This window comes from Megalobrama amblycephala, linkage group LG12 (genome assembly GCF_018812025.1).
Source record: "Megalobrama amblycephala isolate DHTTF-2021 linkage group LG12, ASM1881202v1, whole genome shotgun sequence".
Lineage (NCBI taxonomy): Eukaryota > Metazoa > Chordata > Actinopteri > Cypriniformes > Xenocyprididae > Megalobrama > Megalobrama amblycephala.
The window spans coordinates 9,290,747-9,310,229 of record NC_063055.1 but is presented as its reverse complement, the minus strand read 5'-3'; the positions used below and the strand labels follow the sequence as shown (position 1 = coordinate 9,310,229).

Below are 19,483 nucleotides of genomic sequence, written 5' to 3'. Positions count from 1 at the left end.
TATATATATATATATATATATATATATATATATATATATATATATATATAACAAAAACTAATAAAAAGACATAAAATGACAAACTAAAATGAAAACTAATAATTCAGAAAGTTAAAAAAGAAAAAACTATAATATTATATAAATAATACTAAAATATAACACTGGCTAATAGAAACACATATTTATGTCTTTGGACTTTTGACATAAAAACATATAGTTTACATAGCTCAGCCCTGTGTGACAACTAGCCCCAGTAGTTTTATAACCATGCTGATATCTGTGATAAACTGATATACGTTCAATCACAGACAAATGCAGAGCAACGTGTCTGTTTCAGACAGTCACATTCACAGGAACACTTGTACGGCTTAATCCAAACACATCATCAACAATCTCACATGCTAATCCAAACATATTTAGACAGATTATCACCTACTTGGATTATCAAAGGAGGGTGGAGGGTCACTTTCTACAGTCAATCCACACATTCTCTCAGAGGAGGAGGAATTGATTTTAAAAGACTGATTCAAGTGGTTCTGGACTGCACATTTTGCTCCTCTCATTCTGAAGGTAAGCTGAAAATATAATGTAGTAAGATTTTAGAGTATATCTTGCATAAAATCTTTCTGCAAGAAACTGTTTTTGCGGCTGCTAAAGGGCCTAATTGACCTTCAAACGCCACAAACAGCAAAGCACGTTCAACAGTAACATATCAGGCACATAGTGACAGCCATAGTGGCAATCTTTTTCAAAAGCTTTGCTGTATTAGTACAGAAAATGACAGGAAGAGAAGCTGTCAGACCGTAATTACTGAATAATTATAGTAATGTTGAGGACATGCATGACAGTCAAAGAGAAGTGATGAGCCTTTGAATGCAGTCAGTCAGATGTTAAGTTGTGTCTAGATGTAAACAGCAGCTATTCTAAACTGATAGTGGATTGTCAGGGGCTGCCAGGCCAAACAAGATAAATCCCATCACTGCGTGGCCGTAATGGCAAAGGTGGGGGCCGGCCTCATTTCAGCGCCATGACACAAAATCGGTAATGGGGATCGATCACACCAGTCTGAACATTCCATGGGTATTGTTCTGTGGCTTGTTTTCAGATGTAACCCAGGAAAGTTCTTGCAAACTGTGATTGATCTAGTGCCAAAGGCCTTGTGATGGATCTCACGAGGAGATCACAAAACAAGGCAGATATAGTGAACAAGAGGCTTCAACTTACCGTTTTATAATGTACATCCTTAGCACACACACACACACACATACACTATACTGTTCCAAAAGTATTTTACTCAGCTAGGAAGACATTAAATTGATCAAAAGTGACAGTAAAGACTTTTATATGTTGTTACAAAAAGATTCTATTTTAAGTAACTGCTGTTCTTTTGAAATTTCTATTCATCAAAGAATCCTGGAAAAAGTGCACAAAAGTATTAAGCAACAGAACTGTTGTCAACATTGATAATAAGAAATCTTTCTTGAGCACCAAATCATATTAAAATGATTTCTGATGGGTCATGTGAAACTGAAGACTGAAGAAATTCAGCTTTGTCATGACAGGAATAAATTACATTTTAAAATATATTAGCATAGAAAAGAGTTATTTTGAATTGTAATAATATTTCACAATATTACTGTATTTTTGATCAAATAAATGCCTTGGTAAGCATAAGACACAAATATCTTACTGACCCCAAACTTTTGAATGTATGTTTTTTCTATAATGGTGGGGACTTTCAATTGACTTTTATTGTTTTTATAATGAGATAATTGATATTTTTTACACCCTAACTCTAAACCCAACCCACACTTTTTGCATTTTACATATCCATAGTGGCATTTACATATATTATTACTATCTGTGTTGGACATCTGGTCCCCATATCTATAGAAGCCTGTTTCCGCCCCGGAGTAAAAATAAAACAAACAATTGTAATATAAAGTTTAAAATGAGAAATAAAGTGAGATTGTGAAACAAGTTGCAACTCCAAGATATAAAAAGTCAATTGTTAGATTAAAGCCAATTGTGAGATATGAAGTTGAAATCATGAGAAATAAAGTTGCAATTACCAGAAATAAAGCTATGGAAGTTATAGTCATACTGCGAGAAATAAAATTGCAATTATGAGTTAAATTCACATTGCAAGATAAAGCCACAGTTGGGAGAAATAAAATAGCAATTATTAAATATAAGCGCATTTATTTACTCCTAATAATGATTCTTTTGTTTTTCTCATTTAAAATGGCTTTCATACAGATCTTATATTTAAACAAATGACTGAAATCATTAAGCTTATAATGTAGATATTAAATATGATTTTCCTAGCTCAGTTTTGGTTCCTCCTAAAGGTTTCTTCCTATATATTTTAACTTCTTGGGGCGATTTTCTTGCAATTTGCTGCTTTAAATCAATATAAATTGATATTATTTGACATTACAAAAGTAACAAAAGTTTATCAAAGTTCTAACATATAACATTCACCTGACAAACAGTAAGACAAAGCCATTTGAAAGCCTGTATCTGATGCCCTTGGCTAGAACAGATCCCTCAATGTGATTGAGTCTTTCAGGGTGTGAAAGACTTCAATCTCTGAAGGTCCACGCTTGATCTAATCTGCATCTGTCAGATGCAGTCATTTTTGGAAGGCCAGCTCTGAAAGGTGGCTGCCATAAAAAAAAACAAAAAAAAACCCTTCACTTCATGAACTTTACAGAAAAAAAAAGGTGCATAGTTTGCAACATTCCAGCAAACCAATCATCTCATATGTAATTTTAGAAGTAATTACTTTCTGTATATCAAAACTCACATTAAAAAAAGGGATTGGTATCTTATCGCAATTATAGGGGGGAAATGGAGCAGTCTTGTCTTCTTTGCCCCGGCACAGCTTTGGCTCTCTTAGACGATTCTATCAGTTCCATAATTATCCCTACACTCCTCTGTTAAATTATTCCAATTAGAGGAATTAGGAACTGAAATTGCTTGTGTTAACGTGCTGATTGACAGCAATTGGTCACTTAGTTTAATAACTCTTGTAGATTAGCGAGGCAGGTTTTGCCTCTTAGTAAGTGTCACTAGTGCACTGAAATAGATTCACCAAATTACCAAGAGCAGAAGGATCCCACGTCTTATAGTACATCTCATCTATTCAAATATGAATAATCAGCTTGCTGGACTGTGCTCCAAGAAGTAATTAGACATTTTCTAAAGTAAGCTTTTATTTAACTAGTTTCTTCAGATTTAATTTATTGAGCCAACATACTGATTTATCAAAGCCAGCTTTTTCACTACACACCAAATATGACACCCAGAGGGTTGCTTTTTAAAGAAAGAAGACTTAAAGTCTATCTCATTTGAGAGATATAATAAGTAAGTAAAGTAAATACATGGACATGGTACTGTATACTCATTTAAAAATATTGGAAATTACTGACTATTTTACCTGTAGCCTATATTTCATTTAAAGCTTCAACTAAGACAGAATAGAAATAAAATAAAGTCCAGAAAGTCCATAATGTACAAAACAATCAGCATAACATAAGCATGACAATTTTACAGTAATATTAATACTAAAGGTCTCTGAGGTCATTTTCACTACAATCAATAGTTGCAAGATGCCGTCATTTGCATTTGTATGAAACGAACGCGTGTATGTAATGCGATTATGATACAAGAAACATGAAAGTAGCACCGGACGTGGATGCTCGGACTGATATACGTTGCCTTGATGGACAACAGTGCCGCCCACTTTTTCTTTGGCCTTGGTTCCTTTAATTTAAAGCAAAAAAACTATTTGAAAATCAGACAAAAAGACAAAAGTACAAGACATATAACAGGTTTAATGAAGGAAAGAAAGAACTGTCAAATTGAAAATGGAGAAATAAAAAAATATATATATAATCAACATCTTTAAATGAATATGTATACAAGCAACATATTTTATGTTTATTGCAAAATATGCATGTACATAGGCCTATATACAAATATTTAGTTTGAAAGCATATAGGGAAACGGACTTGATTATGTCATTCGCATTCGTCATTCTCAACATCAGTATTACAAGATGGCTTCAACAAAAGCAAATACCATCAACCTTGTAGCTCACAGTAGGTCTATCCATCTTTAAAATTCAATTCCCCTATGGAAAAAAAGAAAGGGATTTCTGGAACACAACTATTCTACTCTATATATGTGGATAACACTGTCTTGAGATATTTTTGAGATCTAGTTTGAGATGCATCATAATTACTCAAGTGTTACTTAGTCACTCTGCAGGAACTATTAGCAATCTGGAACTTTATTTTAAAGAGAAAAACATTTTTTCACTTTAAAATAATGAGATCTCTAGTAGTGCTTGAAGAGTGACTAGGTAACACTTGAGTAATTAGTGATGCATTTTATGATGTTGAGATTTAAAAAAGACAATCTCAGACATGTTAATGTTGTGATCATTAATTAGTATTTTTTTATAATTTGTCATAGTTATTAGTTTTTAATGATGCCAATCTCATTCAGAAATGTTTGAACTGTTAATGTAGTACTACTCATTTGTCCTGCATTACTTCCTGCATAGTTACATAATGGCGGACCATTATTCTAAAGTGTTATTGATTTCTTTTGGTTTTCCAACCATTGAACAGAGGACAACTGATTTATACAGGATCAAAATGCCAGGGCACCAAGAAATAAATGTTTTTGTGTGAATGATTTGCTCATTTTATAATTTATGCTTGTTGCTTGTAAGGAGCCATTGACAATTTCAGTTTTAATGACTTGTTTGATGGGCAGAGGACAGACAGAGGTTTGCTGCTTTGCTTGGGCATATTAAACTGTTGATTGTAATTTATAGGCTGTCTGGTGTGCCTGTCGGCCTCCACTGTAATCCAATTCAGCGCTCAGAGGAACAGTCCGTCCTCTTGGATCTGCCGCTAACATGCATTTGATTATGCTGTGTGTCCTTCTCTTCAAAAATAAGCCTTTCTACAAAGGAAAAACAATAGCATCAAACTGTTGCCATTTGGAACGGTCACTGTAATTCCAGCCTATGACCTTTCTAACTATTATAATGCCAGGAATCAACCCAACAGGCATTCTCTCAACAGGACTCAGGCCTCTGCCCAACAACTGAACTCTAGGGTAAAAAAGCAGTAACTTGGCTGGAAAGCTGCTGCTATGTTTACATGTTAACGTCAATGGACTGGGCATGGTTGCATAAATATTACATGAAGAATTGTGTAACTACAATGTCAATGTGGACGAATTCACAAAAGAGATGGGAAAGAACAACATTATATGAATAAACTTTCCCCTCTGTCCTTTTTATTTACTAGCATGTCTCAGAGGAGTAAAACAGCTTCAAGAGAAAGGTACGAGACGGCTCTAAATCAATACTTGCATTGGTTGAGATGATGTGCGGTGTGGTCACTACCGTTCTTCTCTGCATTTAGCATCTCCTCTGGTCCTCCATCCTCATCAGACGCTCATCCTCCACGCTCTGCTCTTCGTAACTCCTCCAAAGACTCAAAAAACTCAGGTCACAGGGGCTCATCTGGCAGCCAAGGACGGCGTGGCAGTAGAACCTTAAGCCAGAATTCAGCTATTGCTGCAGCATATACACAGTACCTTAATGCTCTCTTTGGACAGGTAAACTAGAGTAGATCTTATCTATCTCTTGTGATATACATTAAATGCTTACAATAACAAAAAAAATGTATGTTAATACCATGCCATTTTTTTTAAGTACCTTGGAGCAATATTTAAATATGGGAATCACTCTTACACACTGTGCTGATACCATCAGCTTTTATATATACCATGGTATTCAATGATTACAATATTCATGTATCATGGTATTTACATTACATGCTACTCAAAAATGTACTTGATTATATTGCTTTGGTACACATTCAGAAACATGGTATTAGGCCTACCATAGTACCATGTCCCAAAAATATGATGATACCAAGGTACTTTTTTGCATTCAGCACAGTATTATTTACATACTATTATTGTATTTTGAATTTGAAGCTTTTTTTAAAGGTGCAATGTGTATATTATGGGAGGATCTATTGTCAGAAATGCAATATAATATACATAACTATGTTTTCAGTGGTGTATAAGGGTGCGTTCACACTTGTAGTTCGGTTCGTTTGGTTAATTTGGTCCGGACCAAAGAAGAAGAAAAAAATATTTAGTCCTGGTCCGATTAGAGTTCAGATTGGCAATTTTATCACCGAACCAAAAGATACCGAACCTTAAGGCATAGGGATACATTCACAACGTGATTGGTCGGATTTTTGGATGTATTGCCTATTTTGAGACGGAACTTAACGAACATCCAAAACAATGCTGTGTGCTGAGATAAATGCGCTCGTTGTGTGTGCGTAGCCTGCATATGATGGTGTTTTGGCCAGCTGGGAACTCATGAAGAGCTTATAAAATGTGTAAAGTAGTCAAAACAGCGACGGGAATCCATCCGTCACACACAAATGATCTGCTGCGTGGAGATGCGTGTCTGATGCCTGTCATGAGCAAACTCGCGACTATAACAAGAAGAACCGACATGCGTGAGGAATCTGTCCTTTTTAGGGTCTCGTCTTCCTGTTTTTGGTTCGTTTACATGTCTTTGGTCCGTGTTGCGTTCATATATCATTCGAACTGCACCAGAGTTCGTTTGGAAGCGGAACGAGACCCATCTTTTCAGCGGTCTCGGTCCGCTTGTTTGGTGCGCACCAGGGTTCGGATGGCAGCGTTCACACATGTTCAAATGAACCGCACTAACAGAGCAATCGCACCAGGGTTCGTTTTAATCGAACCAAACATGACAAGTGTGAACACACCCTAAATGCTTTACATAATGAACCATTATGTTTTTACTACCTGAATGAGCCATTTCTATCTTCATACACCGCGGGTCCCCTTACATGTTAAGTCACCATTTTGCGCCGACATGTTTCTACAGCAGCCCTAAACGAACAAACTGCTCTACAGAGTGCGTTTGATTGACTAGCTACTCTCTGCTGTCTTAGACGACATTTTTGTCCTTTGTTGGCCACCATAGCTTCTCTATATTGCAATTCGCAACCTCACCGCTAGATGCAGAATAAATTCACGCACTTCACCTTTAATATTTTCAGTTTTTAATTTTGTTTCGTCATTTTTATTAGTCTTTAATATTAGCTTTAATTTTCGAATTACCTTTAATTTTAGTTTTAATTTTAACAATTTTAGTACTTAAAATAGCAAACATCTCTACTTTCCAGTTAAAGTTAATTAAGTTTAAGCTTTCATCTAATATTTATATATTTAATTTTATTTCAGCTTTACTTCAATTATCAAAAACGATTTAATAGTTTTAGTTTACAATAACAACACTGGTTCAGCATCATGGTATACCATCTGATACAATCGCTGTACTATGGTATCACCATAGTACTGGAAAAAACAATTAAATCATCCTAAGCAGGTCTTAACTTGCTTAAGAAGATGGTCTATTATTCTGGCCAAGCTGGCATTAAGCTGGTTTAGCTAGTCTGACCAGTTGAAAAGTGCCTAAAACCACTCTAAAACCAGCCTGAGAGTCCAAATAAGACCAGCAAAATAGCTTAGATTTAAAGGCTTATTTCACCCAAAAATGAAATTTCTGTCATTAATTATTCACCTTTATGTCATCCCAAACCCGTAAGACCTTCGTTCATCTTCGGAACACAAATTAAGATATTTCTGATGAAATCCAAGGGTTTCCGAACCACACATATGCAGCAACGTCATTGCACCTTTTGAGGTCCAGAAAGGAGTAAAGGCATCGTTAAAATAGTCAATGTGACTACAGTGGTTCAACCTTAAATGTTATAAAGCGACGAGAATACTTTTTGTGCATAAAAACAAAACAAAAATAATGACTTTATTTAACAATTGTAACTCGTCATACGTAGTTGACGTAGTGAATGCAGCACAGGCTTCTGTGTTCTCCATCCAAACACCACCTAATATTGCTTTCGTAATATAACATAAGGTTGAACCACTGTAGTCACGTTGACTATTTTAACGATGTCGATGCCTTTCCCTTTCCCTTTCTGGACATCAAAAGGTGCAATGACGTTGCTGCCTATGCGTGGTTCAGAAACCCTCGGATTTCATCAAAAATATCTTAATTTGTCTTCCGAAGATGAACGAAGGTCTTACAGGTTTGGGACGACATGAGGGTAAGTATTTAATGACAGAAATTTAATTTTTGGGTGAACTAACCCTTTAAGATGTTTTAGGCAGGTGAACCTTTTATAGGCGTCTAATGTTAGACAGTTTGTCTTATTTTGGATTATTCAAACATATATATCCAGGATCAACGCATCTTTATTTAGCATGAGGTCAGGTTCATAATCTGTGATATGTCTGCTGAGAAAATATTGCCGCCTGTCAACGCACTACCTTCCTCCTCAATCAGGTCAATAACAAGTGCCAAGTCAAGTTATTTTGGTACACTGAAGCCCAGACCCAAGCATGCATCTTGCTCCTGCTGTTAAAACTGATGCTATGAATCTGTCACGATTCATTGAATCATAGTCATTTAAACTCAGAGATGCTTGATTATATTTTCAAGAGTACGCCTGGAGATCAGAGAGAGCCAGCGAGCAAGAAAAAGCCAGAAAACAGAGAGACTGAAGAACAGTAAGAGAGATAATGGACAGAGTCTAAGAGACAAACAAGACAAAGGTGCTCTGACACAAATTGGAAAATATACCAATGTATGCACAGCCTAAAGCTCCATGGTTTCTGCTTGGCAGATTGGAGGAATGAATGAAATAAAAACAGATAGACAAGGGACCCTATTAGCATATATCTATGGGTAAATAGCCTGAAGCCACTCACCAAGTTGCGTAACCGCTACCTCTTCCAGAGAAATCTATGAGTAATGCATTATTTTTAATAATAAATATGTGTTTTAGGGAATTTGGAGGTCAAAAGTCCAATAAATGCACTGAATGAAACACTTGAAAGACGACAATGCCCTTGGGCACCAAAAATGCAACTATTAGTCAGTTAGCAAAGCCTTACAAATCAATTAGGCCTAATAAAAGTTTTAATATACATATACCCGTTAGGCTTGCCGCAGTAGTCTGTGTTACCGTTGTTACATGGTGTTCATAGTCAAAGCCTACTTGCACTGGACGTCATAGGCCGCATCACCGTCTGCAGCCATGTCCTCATCTCATATATGAAACGCCTACGATTCAGCAACTACCTGCTAATGCACATGCATTCATGTAAAGTAGTCTTGACAGAAGTTTGGGTGACTAAAGCCCGGAACACACTGCACGATTTTTAGCTGTCCCAGACGAAAGATTGCCATCGTGAAAAAATCGTGGTGATTTCTGTGATCGTGGCTCTAATCGGTGGTCCTATGTCGGACAGTGAGAGAGGTTCAGATGCCTGTTGTCACAGTCTTGCGACCAAAAATAGCCTACGATCTTTTTCTGACAGTGTCAGAAATTCAGTATGTTCATCGCACAGTGTGTTTGCTGCTATAACACTGACCAGCCAATAAAAAAAAATTTCAGCACACATAAAAACTACAATTGCCAAGGTATGTTACATCATGGTCTTTTTGTTTACCACTAGTGCATGCTGATGACATTTTATTCTTCTACAGAAACTTGCATCGTAGCCTACGATTCAAGGTGTCATCATTGTACAGTCTACATGCATGCCGTACCCAAGTTTAAAAGATCCATGTCCCCATCTTATAGGATTGCTAAAATCGTGCCATGTATCCCAGGCTTAAGGGAAAAATACACAAGTTATAGTACCTTCAATGCCACATAGATGCGATATTGCTTCGTTTGTAGCAGAAATAAACAGCTGCAGAAAAAGTTAGGTGTCATGTAAAATGTAACAAGTAATTGCATAACTCATCACAAATGTATTGGAGTAAAGACTACTTATTGAAAATGTCGTCAAGTAGAGAGTAAAATTTCCTAATATCTTTGATACTATTACTCAGTCAAACTACAATGTAGCCAAAAAGTTATTTAGGTACAGTAACTGATTACATTTACTCCTGACTAAGCAGGAGTCATATTTCAATTATTACATGACGAGAGTAAGCAGAGATGACTAACAGGACGATGGCAGAGGATTTGGTGCGCAATAGATACCCCCTCCCCCTCAGGTGTTATCGGTAATACCAGTGTTGTCATAAGTTTAAATACCGGTGACATTCCTAATATCCATGCTGTATTAGATTAACGTAACGGTTACGACATTATCTAGTTGGCTAAGCACAGAAACAGTGTCCTTAGGTGAAATTAAAGGTGATGCATATCATTTTTCGATGTTAAAATACTTAATATGCAGAAATAAAAATAAGTAAGCAATTTGAAGATTCTCTATGGTGCTATAAAAATATTAAAGGTGCCCAAGAATGCTTTTTCACAAGATGTAATATAAGTCTAAGGTGTCTCCTGAATGTGTCTGTGAAGTTTCAGCTCAAAATACCCCATAGATTTTTTTTAATAAATTTTTTTAACTGCCTATTTTGGGGCATCATTAACTATACACTGATTTTGGCAGCGCGCCGCCCCTTTAATTCGCATGCTCCCTGCCACACAAGCTCTCGACTATATTACAGTGCATTTACAAAGTTTACACAGCTAATATAACCCTCAAATGGATCTTTACAAGATGTTCGTCATGCATGCTGTATGCATGCTTCGAATTATGTGAGTAAAGTGTTTATTTTGATGTTTACGTTTGATTCTGTATGAGTTTGAGGCTATGCTCTGTGGCTAACGGCTAATGCTACACTGTTGGAGAGATTTATAGAGAATGAAGTTGTGTTTATGCATTATACAGACTGCACATGTTTAAAAATGAAAATAGCGACAGCTCTTGTCTCTGTGAATACAGTAAGAAACGATGGTAACTTTAACCACATTTAACAGTACATTAGCAACATGCTAATGAAACATTTAGAAAGACACTTTACAAATATCACTAAAAATATCATGCTATCATGGATCATGTCAGTTATTATTGCTCCATCTGCCATTTTTTCACTGTTGTTCTTGCTGGTGTCTGTGCACAGATCCAGACGTTAATACTGCCTTTCCTTGTCTAATGCCTTGAACATGGGCTGGCATATATGCAAATATTGGGGTCATACATATTAATGATCCCGACTGTTACGTAACAGTCGGTGTTATGTTGAGATCCGCGTGTTTTCCGGAGGTCTTTTAAACAAATGAGATTTACATAAGAAGGAGGAAGCAATGGGGTTTGAAACTCACTGTATGTCTTTTCCATGTACAGAACTCTTGTTATTTAACTATGCCGACGTAAATTCAAATTTTGATTCTAGGGCACCTTTAATGTTTGTTTAAACAGCCAGACCAACCCAACATAGAATCACTGGCTCAACCAATAGCGCGAGTTTGGGGTATGACTATATGTTTAATGACCGATGGAAGACAGGAAACCTGTCTAAAAACATAATTTTTGCAATTTCAATTAATGAAGCTATAGTGGCTCAAAAATTGCATGCTTTACCATTACTTAAATCATTTGTACTTCATGATAAAGAAATAATAATAAAAAAATATATATTTTTGAAGAAATTCCAATGAACTGCATTAAATTTAAAAATAATTACATGCAACTTTGTAAACGTAATAAATGTGCATACATTCATGTGTATTCAATTCTGAAAGTGCTAGTATATATGTATAGTCAAAAGTCAAATTTACTGTATTTATGTTGCATATATGTGTATTGGTTAGATTTAATCATATAAAAGCATGCATATGGCCATGAATCTGAATAAAACTCCATGTGAGGATATCCAGTTATCAAATACAGCAATAATATTTTATAATAATAATAATTTATAAACCATTTCTCTCCTTACCTTTCTTTTTTCCCTACACATTGCCTCTTAACCATTTACACAGTTTATGTTTGCAAAATAATTAAATTTTTCCCCGCATCTCCCCCTGTTCTTTGTTTGTATGAGTGTTGATGTGAAGCATGGTAGGGCATGTTATGGTCTAATCCAATTATACAACCCCCCCCCCCCCCACACACACTCTATGCGTCATTGTGCCACTGAGCAGCTTTGATAAGCGTGCTAACATAAACCTCAGTTATTAGTGATTAAAAATGGGCGATGTCTCCAAGGATGTTCAGCTCTCATGCTGTAATAATTTCCATATTTAGCTGTTTTTTGTGTCACATTTTTTTGTCATTTTGCTCTCTCATCCCTCTGTTCTTCTACCTTTCTATTGCTCTCTTCCTCTCACATTTACTTTCACCAGGACAGAGATTTAATGCCAGAGGAACTAGACGGTATGTACAAAACATGCATATTTAATATCCGAGCCATTGCACAGCACCTAGACAGGCACAATATGCTACACACACTCAGCATAAGATAAACAACTGACAAAATTCAATAACATCTGACACAAATTTGATTAAAAATGAAATAGTGAATGGCATACAGTGGATGGAAAAGTAAGCAGCATTAATAATACCAGAGGGGTGAGTCAACCTGTGCTGATGGTTCAATGCTTAAGCTGCACAGTCATTTAGATTATATAACTGGTACAGTATGTAGCATATCCTAATGTAAATGTCTTAATGTATATAAATATAAAGTGTTGAGGGTAATGCATTACAAGTGACAAATTATGTAATCAGATTATTGTTTTCACATTTTATGTTTTGTACGCTGTGTAAACATGATGGTTACTGTAGTTCTAGACTAAATGTGAGCTTGCATTTACTCCTCTCACTTGCACAAAAACAGATTCAGTATTCCTCAAAATGAAAAAAAAGTGCAAAAAATATGTTAAATAACAAATATACTTTATGTATTTAATCTCACTAATAAGCAAAAATGACATTAGATAAATATCAGATTTGTGTTTATTTATTTGTTTATTTATTTATTAATTGCTTAAGTGAGACTGTTGAACTTTCTTCTCCTGCGTCCCATTGTTAAGGCTTAAGCATTGCACTTTTGGTCCAAAAGGGCCTTTACATTTGCCAAAATATAACTTTTTTTTGTTAAAAAACAAACCAGCAAACCCAACCCAGGTCAGAAAAAGTAACTTAAAGGATTAGTCCACTTTCAAATTAAAATTTCCTGATAATTTACTCACCCCCATGTCATCCAAGATGTTCATGTCTTTCTTTCTTCAGTTGAAAAGAAATTAAGGTTTTTGATGAAAACATTCCAGGATTTTTCTCCTTATAGTGGACTTCAATGGACTCCAGATGGTTGAAGGTCAAAATTACAGTTTCAGTGCAGCTTCAAGAGCTCTACGCGATCCCAGACGAGGAATAATGGTCTTATCTAGCGAAACGATCAGTCATTTTCTAAATTTTTTTAAAATTCTACATGTTTAACCATAAACGCTCATCTTGAACTAGCTCTCTTCCTCTTCTCTATTAGAATTCCAGCAGTGAAGACACTGCTAAGTGTATTACTGCCCTCCACAGGTCAAAGTTTGAACTAATTGTTATATACTTGCACAAGCATATTGTATATGCGAATTTAGTTCAAACTTTGACCTGTGGAGGGCAGTAATACACTTAGCAGCATCTACACTGCCGGAATTCTAATAGAGAAGAAGAAGAGAGCTAGTTCAAGACGAGCATTTATGGTTAAACGTATAGAATTTAAAAAAAAAAATTAGAAAATGACTGATCGTTTCGCTAGATAAGACCATTATTCCTCGTCTGGGATCGCGTAGAGCTCTTGAAGCTGCACTGAAACTGTAATTTTGACCTTCAACCGGTTGGTGCCCATTGAAGTCCATTATATGGAGAAAAATCCTGGAATGTTTTCATCAAAAACCTTAATTTCTTTTCGACTGAAGAAAGAAAGACATGAACATCTTGGACGACATGGGGGTGAGTAAATTCTCAGGAAATTTTAATTTGAAAGTGAACTAATCCTTTAATATGTGCTTTATAAGTACTAATAAACAGCCAATATCCTGGTAATATGTATGCTAATAAGAACTGGACCCTAAACTAAAGTGTTACCACTAAAATAATAAATACAATTGGGATACAGTTAAGAAGGCCATGATCATTAATGTGGGACAGGCCAAAAGCACGATTTTGTGTTTTAAACTAGCCACCTCTAGTCTTTCTTTGGAGACATTCAGAAAACAATCTGTATGTAAAAAACAAAAACTTTAAATTTTAATATTAATGTTTTATAAAATGTTTCCAATTACAAATATCAGAATTCTATATATACTCTAAGTTGAAGAAAAGTTGGCGATGTGATTAAATGTGATTACATTTCTTTACCCTTCAGAGCTGCATGTAGCATTTAAAGAGTTTGACTATGACCAGGATGGGTATTTGCACTACAAAGATGTTGCCGACTGCATGAGAACCATGGGATACATGCCAACAGAGATGGAACTGATTGAAATCATTCAGCAGATAAAAATGAAATGTGAGTGTGTGGGCTTAAAAACAGTTTCAGATGATGGCATGTGTGTGTGTCTATTTATACCCTGCCTAAGCTTTTGACCTACTCCGTTCAAACGTTTGAGGTCAGTAAGATTTTTTGTTTGTTTGTCTGTTTTGAAAGAAATACTTTTATTCAGCAAGGATGCATTAAATTATTCAAAAGTGACAGTAAACACATTTATAAAGTTAGATTTCCATTTCAAATAAATGCTGTTCTTTTGAACTTTTGAAAAAGAAGCATCACGCTTTCCACAAAACATTATGCCACACAACTGTTTTCAACATTAATAATAATAAAACATGTTTCTTGAGTAGCAAATCAGCATATTAGAATGATTTCTGAAGGATCATGTGACACTGAAGACTGGAGAAATGAACATCACAGAAATAAATTTAAATTGTAATAATATGTCACAATATTACTATTTTTACAGTATTTTTGATCGAATAAATGCAGCCTGCGAGAGCATAAGAGACTTCTTACCAACTCTGAACTTTTGAACGGTAGTGTATGTCAGTTCAAATGTAAAGATAAGTGTGTTGATGTGGTTTGAATTAATGTAATTAAATCATGGAAAGGATTTCCGTGTGATTAAATGGATTTCTTTCCGCATTAAGCACTTTTGTTAGGCTAACTTAAATTGCATAGATTGGATCAACTTAAGTAAATGAGTTGGTCCAAAACATTGCAAATTAGTTGGGCTGACACTATTAAATTAAGCTGTGCCCAACCATAGTAAATAAGTTGAATCAACTTTAATAAATTAAGTTGACCCAACATAAGTGCATTAAATTGGAATAACAGAATTGCATAATGCTGAAATAAAGCAACTTAATCATGTGGAAATCCTTTCCATGATTTCTTTTATGTTCGTTCAAAGAGTTATTTTTTTGAGTGTATGTGTGTGTTTGTAGGGGGAGGTCATGTGGACTTTGATGATTTCTGTGAATTAATGGGGCCAAGGATGTTGGCTGAGACTGCTCATATGGTCGGTCTAAGGGAGTTGCACTGCGCTTTCAAACAGGTGAGTATGCACTCTAAAGTTGCCTTCAAAGGAAGCTCACTTTAAAGTGTATATTAAATAGAGAACAAAACCCCACCAACATCAAATCGTGATATACTGCATCTTTTCCCAACCCATAAATAATATTATATCTTCATAAAACTCTGAGTTTCCTCTATGTCTCTCTTAGTTTGACTGTGACGGTGATGGACGGATCACTTTTGAGGAGCTGAAAGAGTCCACAAAGACGTTGCTGGGTGAGAAACTGAAGAAAGGAGAACTGGAAGAAATTCTGACAGACATCGACCTCAACGGAGATGGGAATGTGGACTTTGATGGTAAGGAAGGCAGCATGCTTTTGAATATGTAGTACTCTGGGAACTGATGCATGAGTTTACAGGTGAGTAGACTTTCTCTGGACTATTGAGCAAAGTAGATCAAAGCTCAAAACGTTCACTGAGCAGTGAACAAGCAAAAGAAAGGAACGTATAACGTAACAAACATGGAAAACAACCAGAGGTGTAAAGAGTACCTGAAAACCATACTTGAGTAAAAGTAGATACCTTACAGTGAAAATTACTCCATTACAAGTTACAAGTAACCAATTCAAATACGACTTGAGTAAAAGTCTTAAAGGTGCTAAAGAGGATGTTTTGTTTTATACATTTTTGCAATATTACTTGAAACTGTCTTTACTAACTGATAAAAGACTATTTATTAGGTGCACTGAAAGGAATAATATTAATATACATCATCTGTGCACAAGGTAGGGCCTTAAAAACATCAGCCAATCGTTTACGCGATCATCGCGTAAACGATTGGCCCTCTGGCTTGTCAATCACTGCCATGACGCTCCTTGTGAGAGACGAGCGCGGCTGCGCGCTCCAGTAACTTTCCACACTCCACAGGCGCCGCATGCGATGTTTTTGTCCAGAGACAGGAGTAACAACTGCAGATTATGAGTTACCTGCGGTGAGTCCGACATAATGAATCCACTAACACGACACAGCGAATGCCGGTGGTAAACACTCGTTTTCCAATACTCGTGCACGAGTTTTGGGAGGCGTTCCCTCGAAAGGAGGGAGGTTGTTCTTACGCATGCGCTCATTTCAAAAACTCAGTAACAGTCTTTGGTTTATCAGTCGATGAAAAGATCCTCTTTATCACCTTTAAAGTATCTGACTTTAACAGTACTTAAGTATTTTACTTATGCTGAATGTCGGCTAAAAGATGCACTAGTCCTCGACACCTGAGAGACATGCCAGTGAAAATAAGAAAAAATTGATTTGTAAGATGAGAAATTGTGTTTATTTTGTAAACTCAAAATAAAACTGAACACCTCAATATTGCAATAAATCAAGGTTGACACTGTCACGGGGAATCACTGAAACAACAGACAGATCCAAGTGCAGTATAGTTTAATGGGTAATCCAAAGTCGTAATCCAGAAACAGGCAGGGGTCAAAAATCCACAAAGCAGTCAAAACAGGAAACAAGAAAATAAACAAAGAAACTGGTGACCTGAACTGAAAACTCCATGACTAAAACAGACACAAACAGGGTATAAATAGACAGACACTGATGAGGAAACACAAAACAGCTGGGTGCAATGACATGAGATAATGAGTCCGGGAAGTGCGTTATGGGTAATGAAGTTCACAAGTGGGGTGAGACACAGTCTGGGTTGGAGTGCCCTCTAGTGGAAGACAAGGGCACTCCTAGTAATGATCATGACAGACACAACAACCTCTTAAACGTCTACAAACTCTCAAGTCTCAGTTAACCTCAAGTGCACAAAAAGGCCATACGTAAACCAATATCCGCCAAAAGTTCTTGTCAATATAATGAATAAATAAAATAATGTTAAGTAAAATAAAATAGTCAATGCCTACTCGCACTGGATGTGCTGATTTCGGCCTCTTCATGACCTAAATTAATAAATCAAACACCTGTGATTCAGCAACTACCGGCTAATGCGCTCTCATTCACGTAAAGTAGCCTTGTTGACAAGTTTGGGCGAGTAAAGGCAAAATGCACAAGATATAGTACCTTCAGTGCCCTTAGATGGCAATATATATCGCTTCTTTATATCAGAAACAAACTGCTGCAGAAAAAGTTAGGTGCCATGAAAAATGTACTTGCATTACTCATCACAAATGTAGTGGAGTAAAAAGTATATTTACTTGCTCAAAAATGTAGTCAAGTAGAGAGTAAATGTTGCCAATATCTTTGATACTCAGTACAACTACAAAGTAGCCAAAAAGATACTTAAGTACAGTAACTAATTACATTTACTCAAATACTTTACACCTCTGCTTAACTCACTACAGTAATAACCAACCACTAAAAACAATAGCAAAACTCTAGCTCCAAACTCGAGCGCCATCTAGTGGCCAGCAGATGAAACAGCAGCAGCCTCCCTTTTTTCACTTGAAGTAAATGTGGCTCTTGGGCCTTTTTCTGAGCCACTTTACTATCTGCACTGCACTATATCACGCCATCTTTAATTTTTAAAGGCAACGAAAGTGAGGCTGTGAGGGATAGACATGCATCTCTTCAGTGGGTTGCATTGTTATTTTGTGTTTTTGGATTGTTCTGTCACTGAAAAAAAATTAAGAAATTTCAGTATAAAAAAAAAATCCAGACAACATGATCTGTGGAAAATTATATGTGATCTAGGAGCTTCATACAGCTTTTTATAGCAGATGATACAGCAAGCCTATCCCTCACAGCCTCGCTTTCATACCCGTCATGGCGCTGCTCTGAATTAAGTATATAATTCCCACAGGGGACGTTTGCCCCAACTGTGGAGCAGCAGACACCGCTCTCAACATTTATATTTACTTGATTTTTAAATAAAATGGAGTTATAAACGAAGGAACTTGACTTACCTCACTTGGGATATAATTCCGGCCAACTCAATCTTTAATTTCCATACGTTATATGAAGTAAGTTTGATAATGTAAAGTAATACAAATGTGTTTACCACTTTCAAGTACTGGATAGGTATATGAACTTCTGAAAAAGGTTTGCTTTATTTTCACACATATTTCATACGGAATCCCCCAAGTGACATTTCAGGAAAAAGGCCTCACATTAGACGACAACCAAGAGCTTTAAAATTAACTTATAGTGTTGTCTCTGTTTTCTTTCAGAGTTCGTCATGATGCTGTCTCTCCGATAGCTGAATGTTTTTCCATATGATGAGCTCAGTCGTCATGTAATCATCAAACCTGCCAGTCAAGTTGTTAAATACGGTGTACATAAACTGCTGAGATTTATGTAACGTTAGAGCTGTATAGACTACAGAGTATTTGTATTCAATAAAGGTCCTAAAATGTGTGAGGATTTTCTGCTTGTTGTTTGATAGAGCAGTGTTTCTTAACTTAGGAGTTTGAGACTAGTTATAGAATATCTGAATATGAATTTTTGTATATTTTGTCATTTGACACGTTCCCATAAAAGAAGAAGATAATATATGTATAATATAACTAACAAAATGACTAAATATAGAACAAGTCAACTAGTAAATTATACTTGATTGCATTTGGTCGTCACAAAGGCATTAATGATACCAATGAGCCGATTTTATTCTGAGGTCCTAGAGGATGGTTCCAAATATGACAGGGGTCCATTACTCAAAAAAGGTTGAGATTCACTGTGATAGAGGATGGTGGATTAAGTACTAAGTACAGGACAACAAATCTAGGAGTTATGAAACAGCTGTTGTTGCACAACCAGTGACGATGCTGCAACCTAGTGGAGGATATAGGTATCAATAATAATATTTTTTTATTATCTAATAAAAATAAAGATGACAATGATGATAACAGTAATAAATTAGGCTCCAGTATCCCTGCGATAAGTGGTTTGGAAAATGGATGGATAATAATAATAATAATAAATTAGGCTCCAGCATCCCATGACTTTATAGGACAAGCATTTTGTAAAATGGATGGATGGATGGATGGATGGATGATGTAAATAAACTAA

The 19,483-nt window shown here is 36.0% G+C and overlaps 1 protein-coding gene and 1 long non-coding RNA gene across 3 annotated transcripts; one reads left to right on the top strand and one right to left on the bottom strand.

The window, feature by feature from the left end:
* Nucleotides 1-359: 359 nt before the first annotated feature.
* cabp4 (calcium binding protein 4) lies at nt 360-19,265 on the top strand. Of its 2 annotated transcripts, none has more exons than XM_048209247.1 (8): nt 360-570; nt 5,331-5,366; nt 5,448-5,643; nt 12,309-12,339; nt 14,327-14,470; nt 15,403-15,512; nt 15,682-15,829; nt 18,646-19,265. In XM_048209247.1, exons 2-8 carry the CDS (start codon nt 5,332-5,334, stop codon nt 18,672-18,674), a joined length of 693 nt encoding a protein of 230 aa, XP_048065204.1. In that variant the 5' UTR covers nt 360-570; nt 5,331; the 3' UTR covers nt 18,675-19,265. The 2 variants fall into 2 exon arrangements, with proteins under 2 accessions (XP_048065204.1, XP_048065203.1); XM_048209246.1 differs by lacking the exon at nt 360-570 and adding an exon at nt 3,057-3,209.
* Nucleotides 3,867-7,047, bottom strand: LOC125279503. The gene is made up of 3 exons (XR_007187396.1): nt 6,880-7,047; nt 5,429-5,602; nt 3,867-4,980 (listed from the first exon to the last, which is right to left on the bottom strand). It is a non-coding gene; the product is annotated as an uncharacterized LOC125279503 (long non-coding RNA).
* Nucleotides 19,266-19,483: the final 218 nt, after the last annotated feature.

Excerpts from the sequence above, each read along its gene's own strand:
- cabp4 (XM_048209247.1), top strand. The coding sequence starts at position 5,332 with ATGTCTCAGAGGAGTAAAACAGCTTCAAGAGAAAG. Across the intron at positions 15,513-15,681 it reads TGCACTGCGCTTTCAAACAG|TTTGACTGTGACGGTGATGG; the intron begins GTGAGTATGCAC and ends TGTCTCTCTTAG. Across the intron at positions 15,830-18,645 it reads TGGGAATGTGGACTTTGATG|AGTTCGTCATGATGCTGTCT; the intron begins GTAAGGAAGGCA and ends GTTTTCTTTCAG.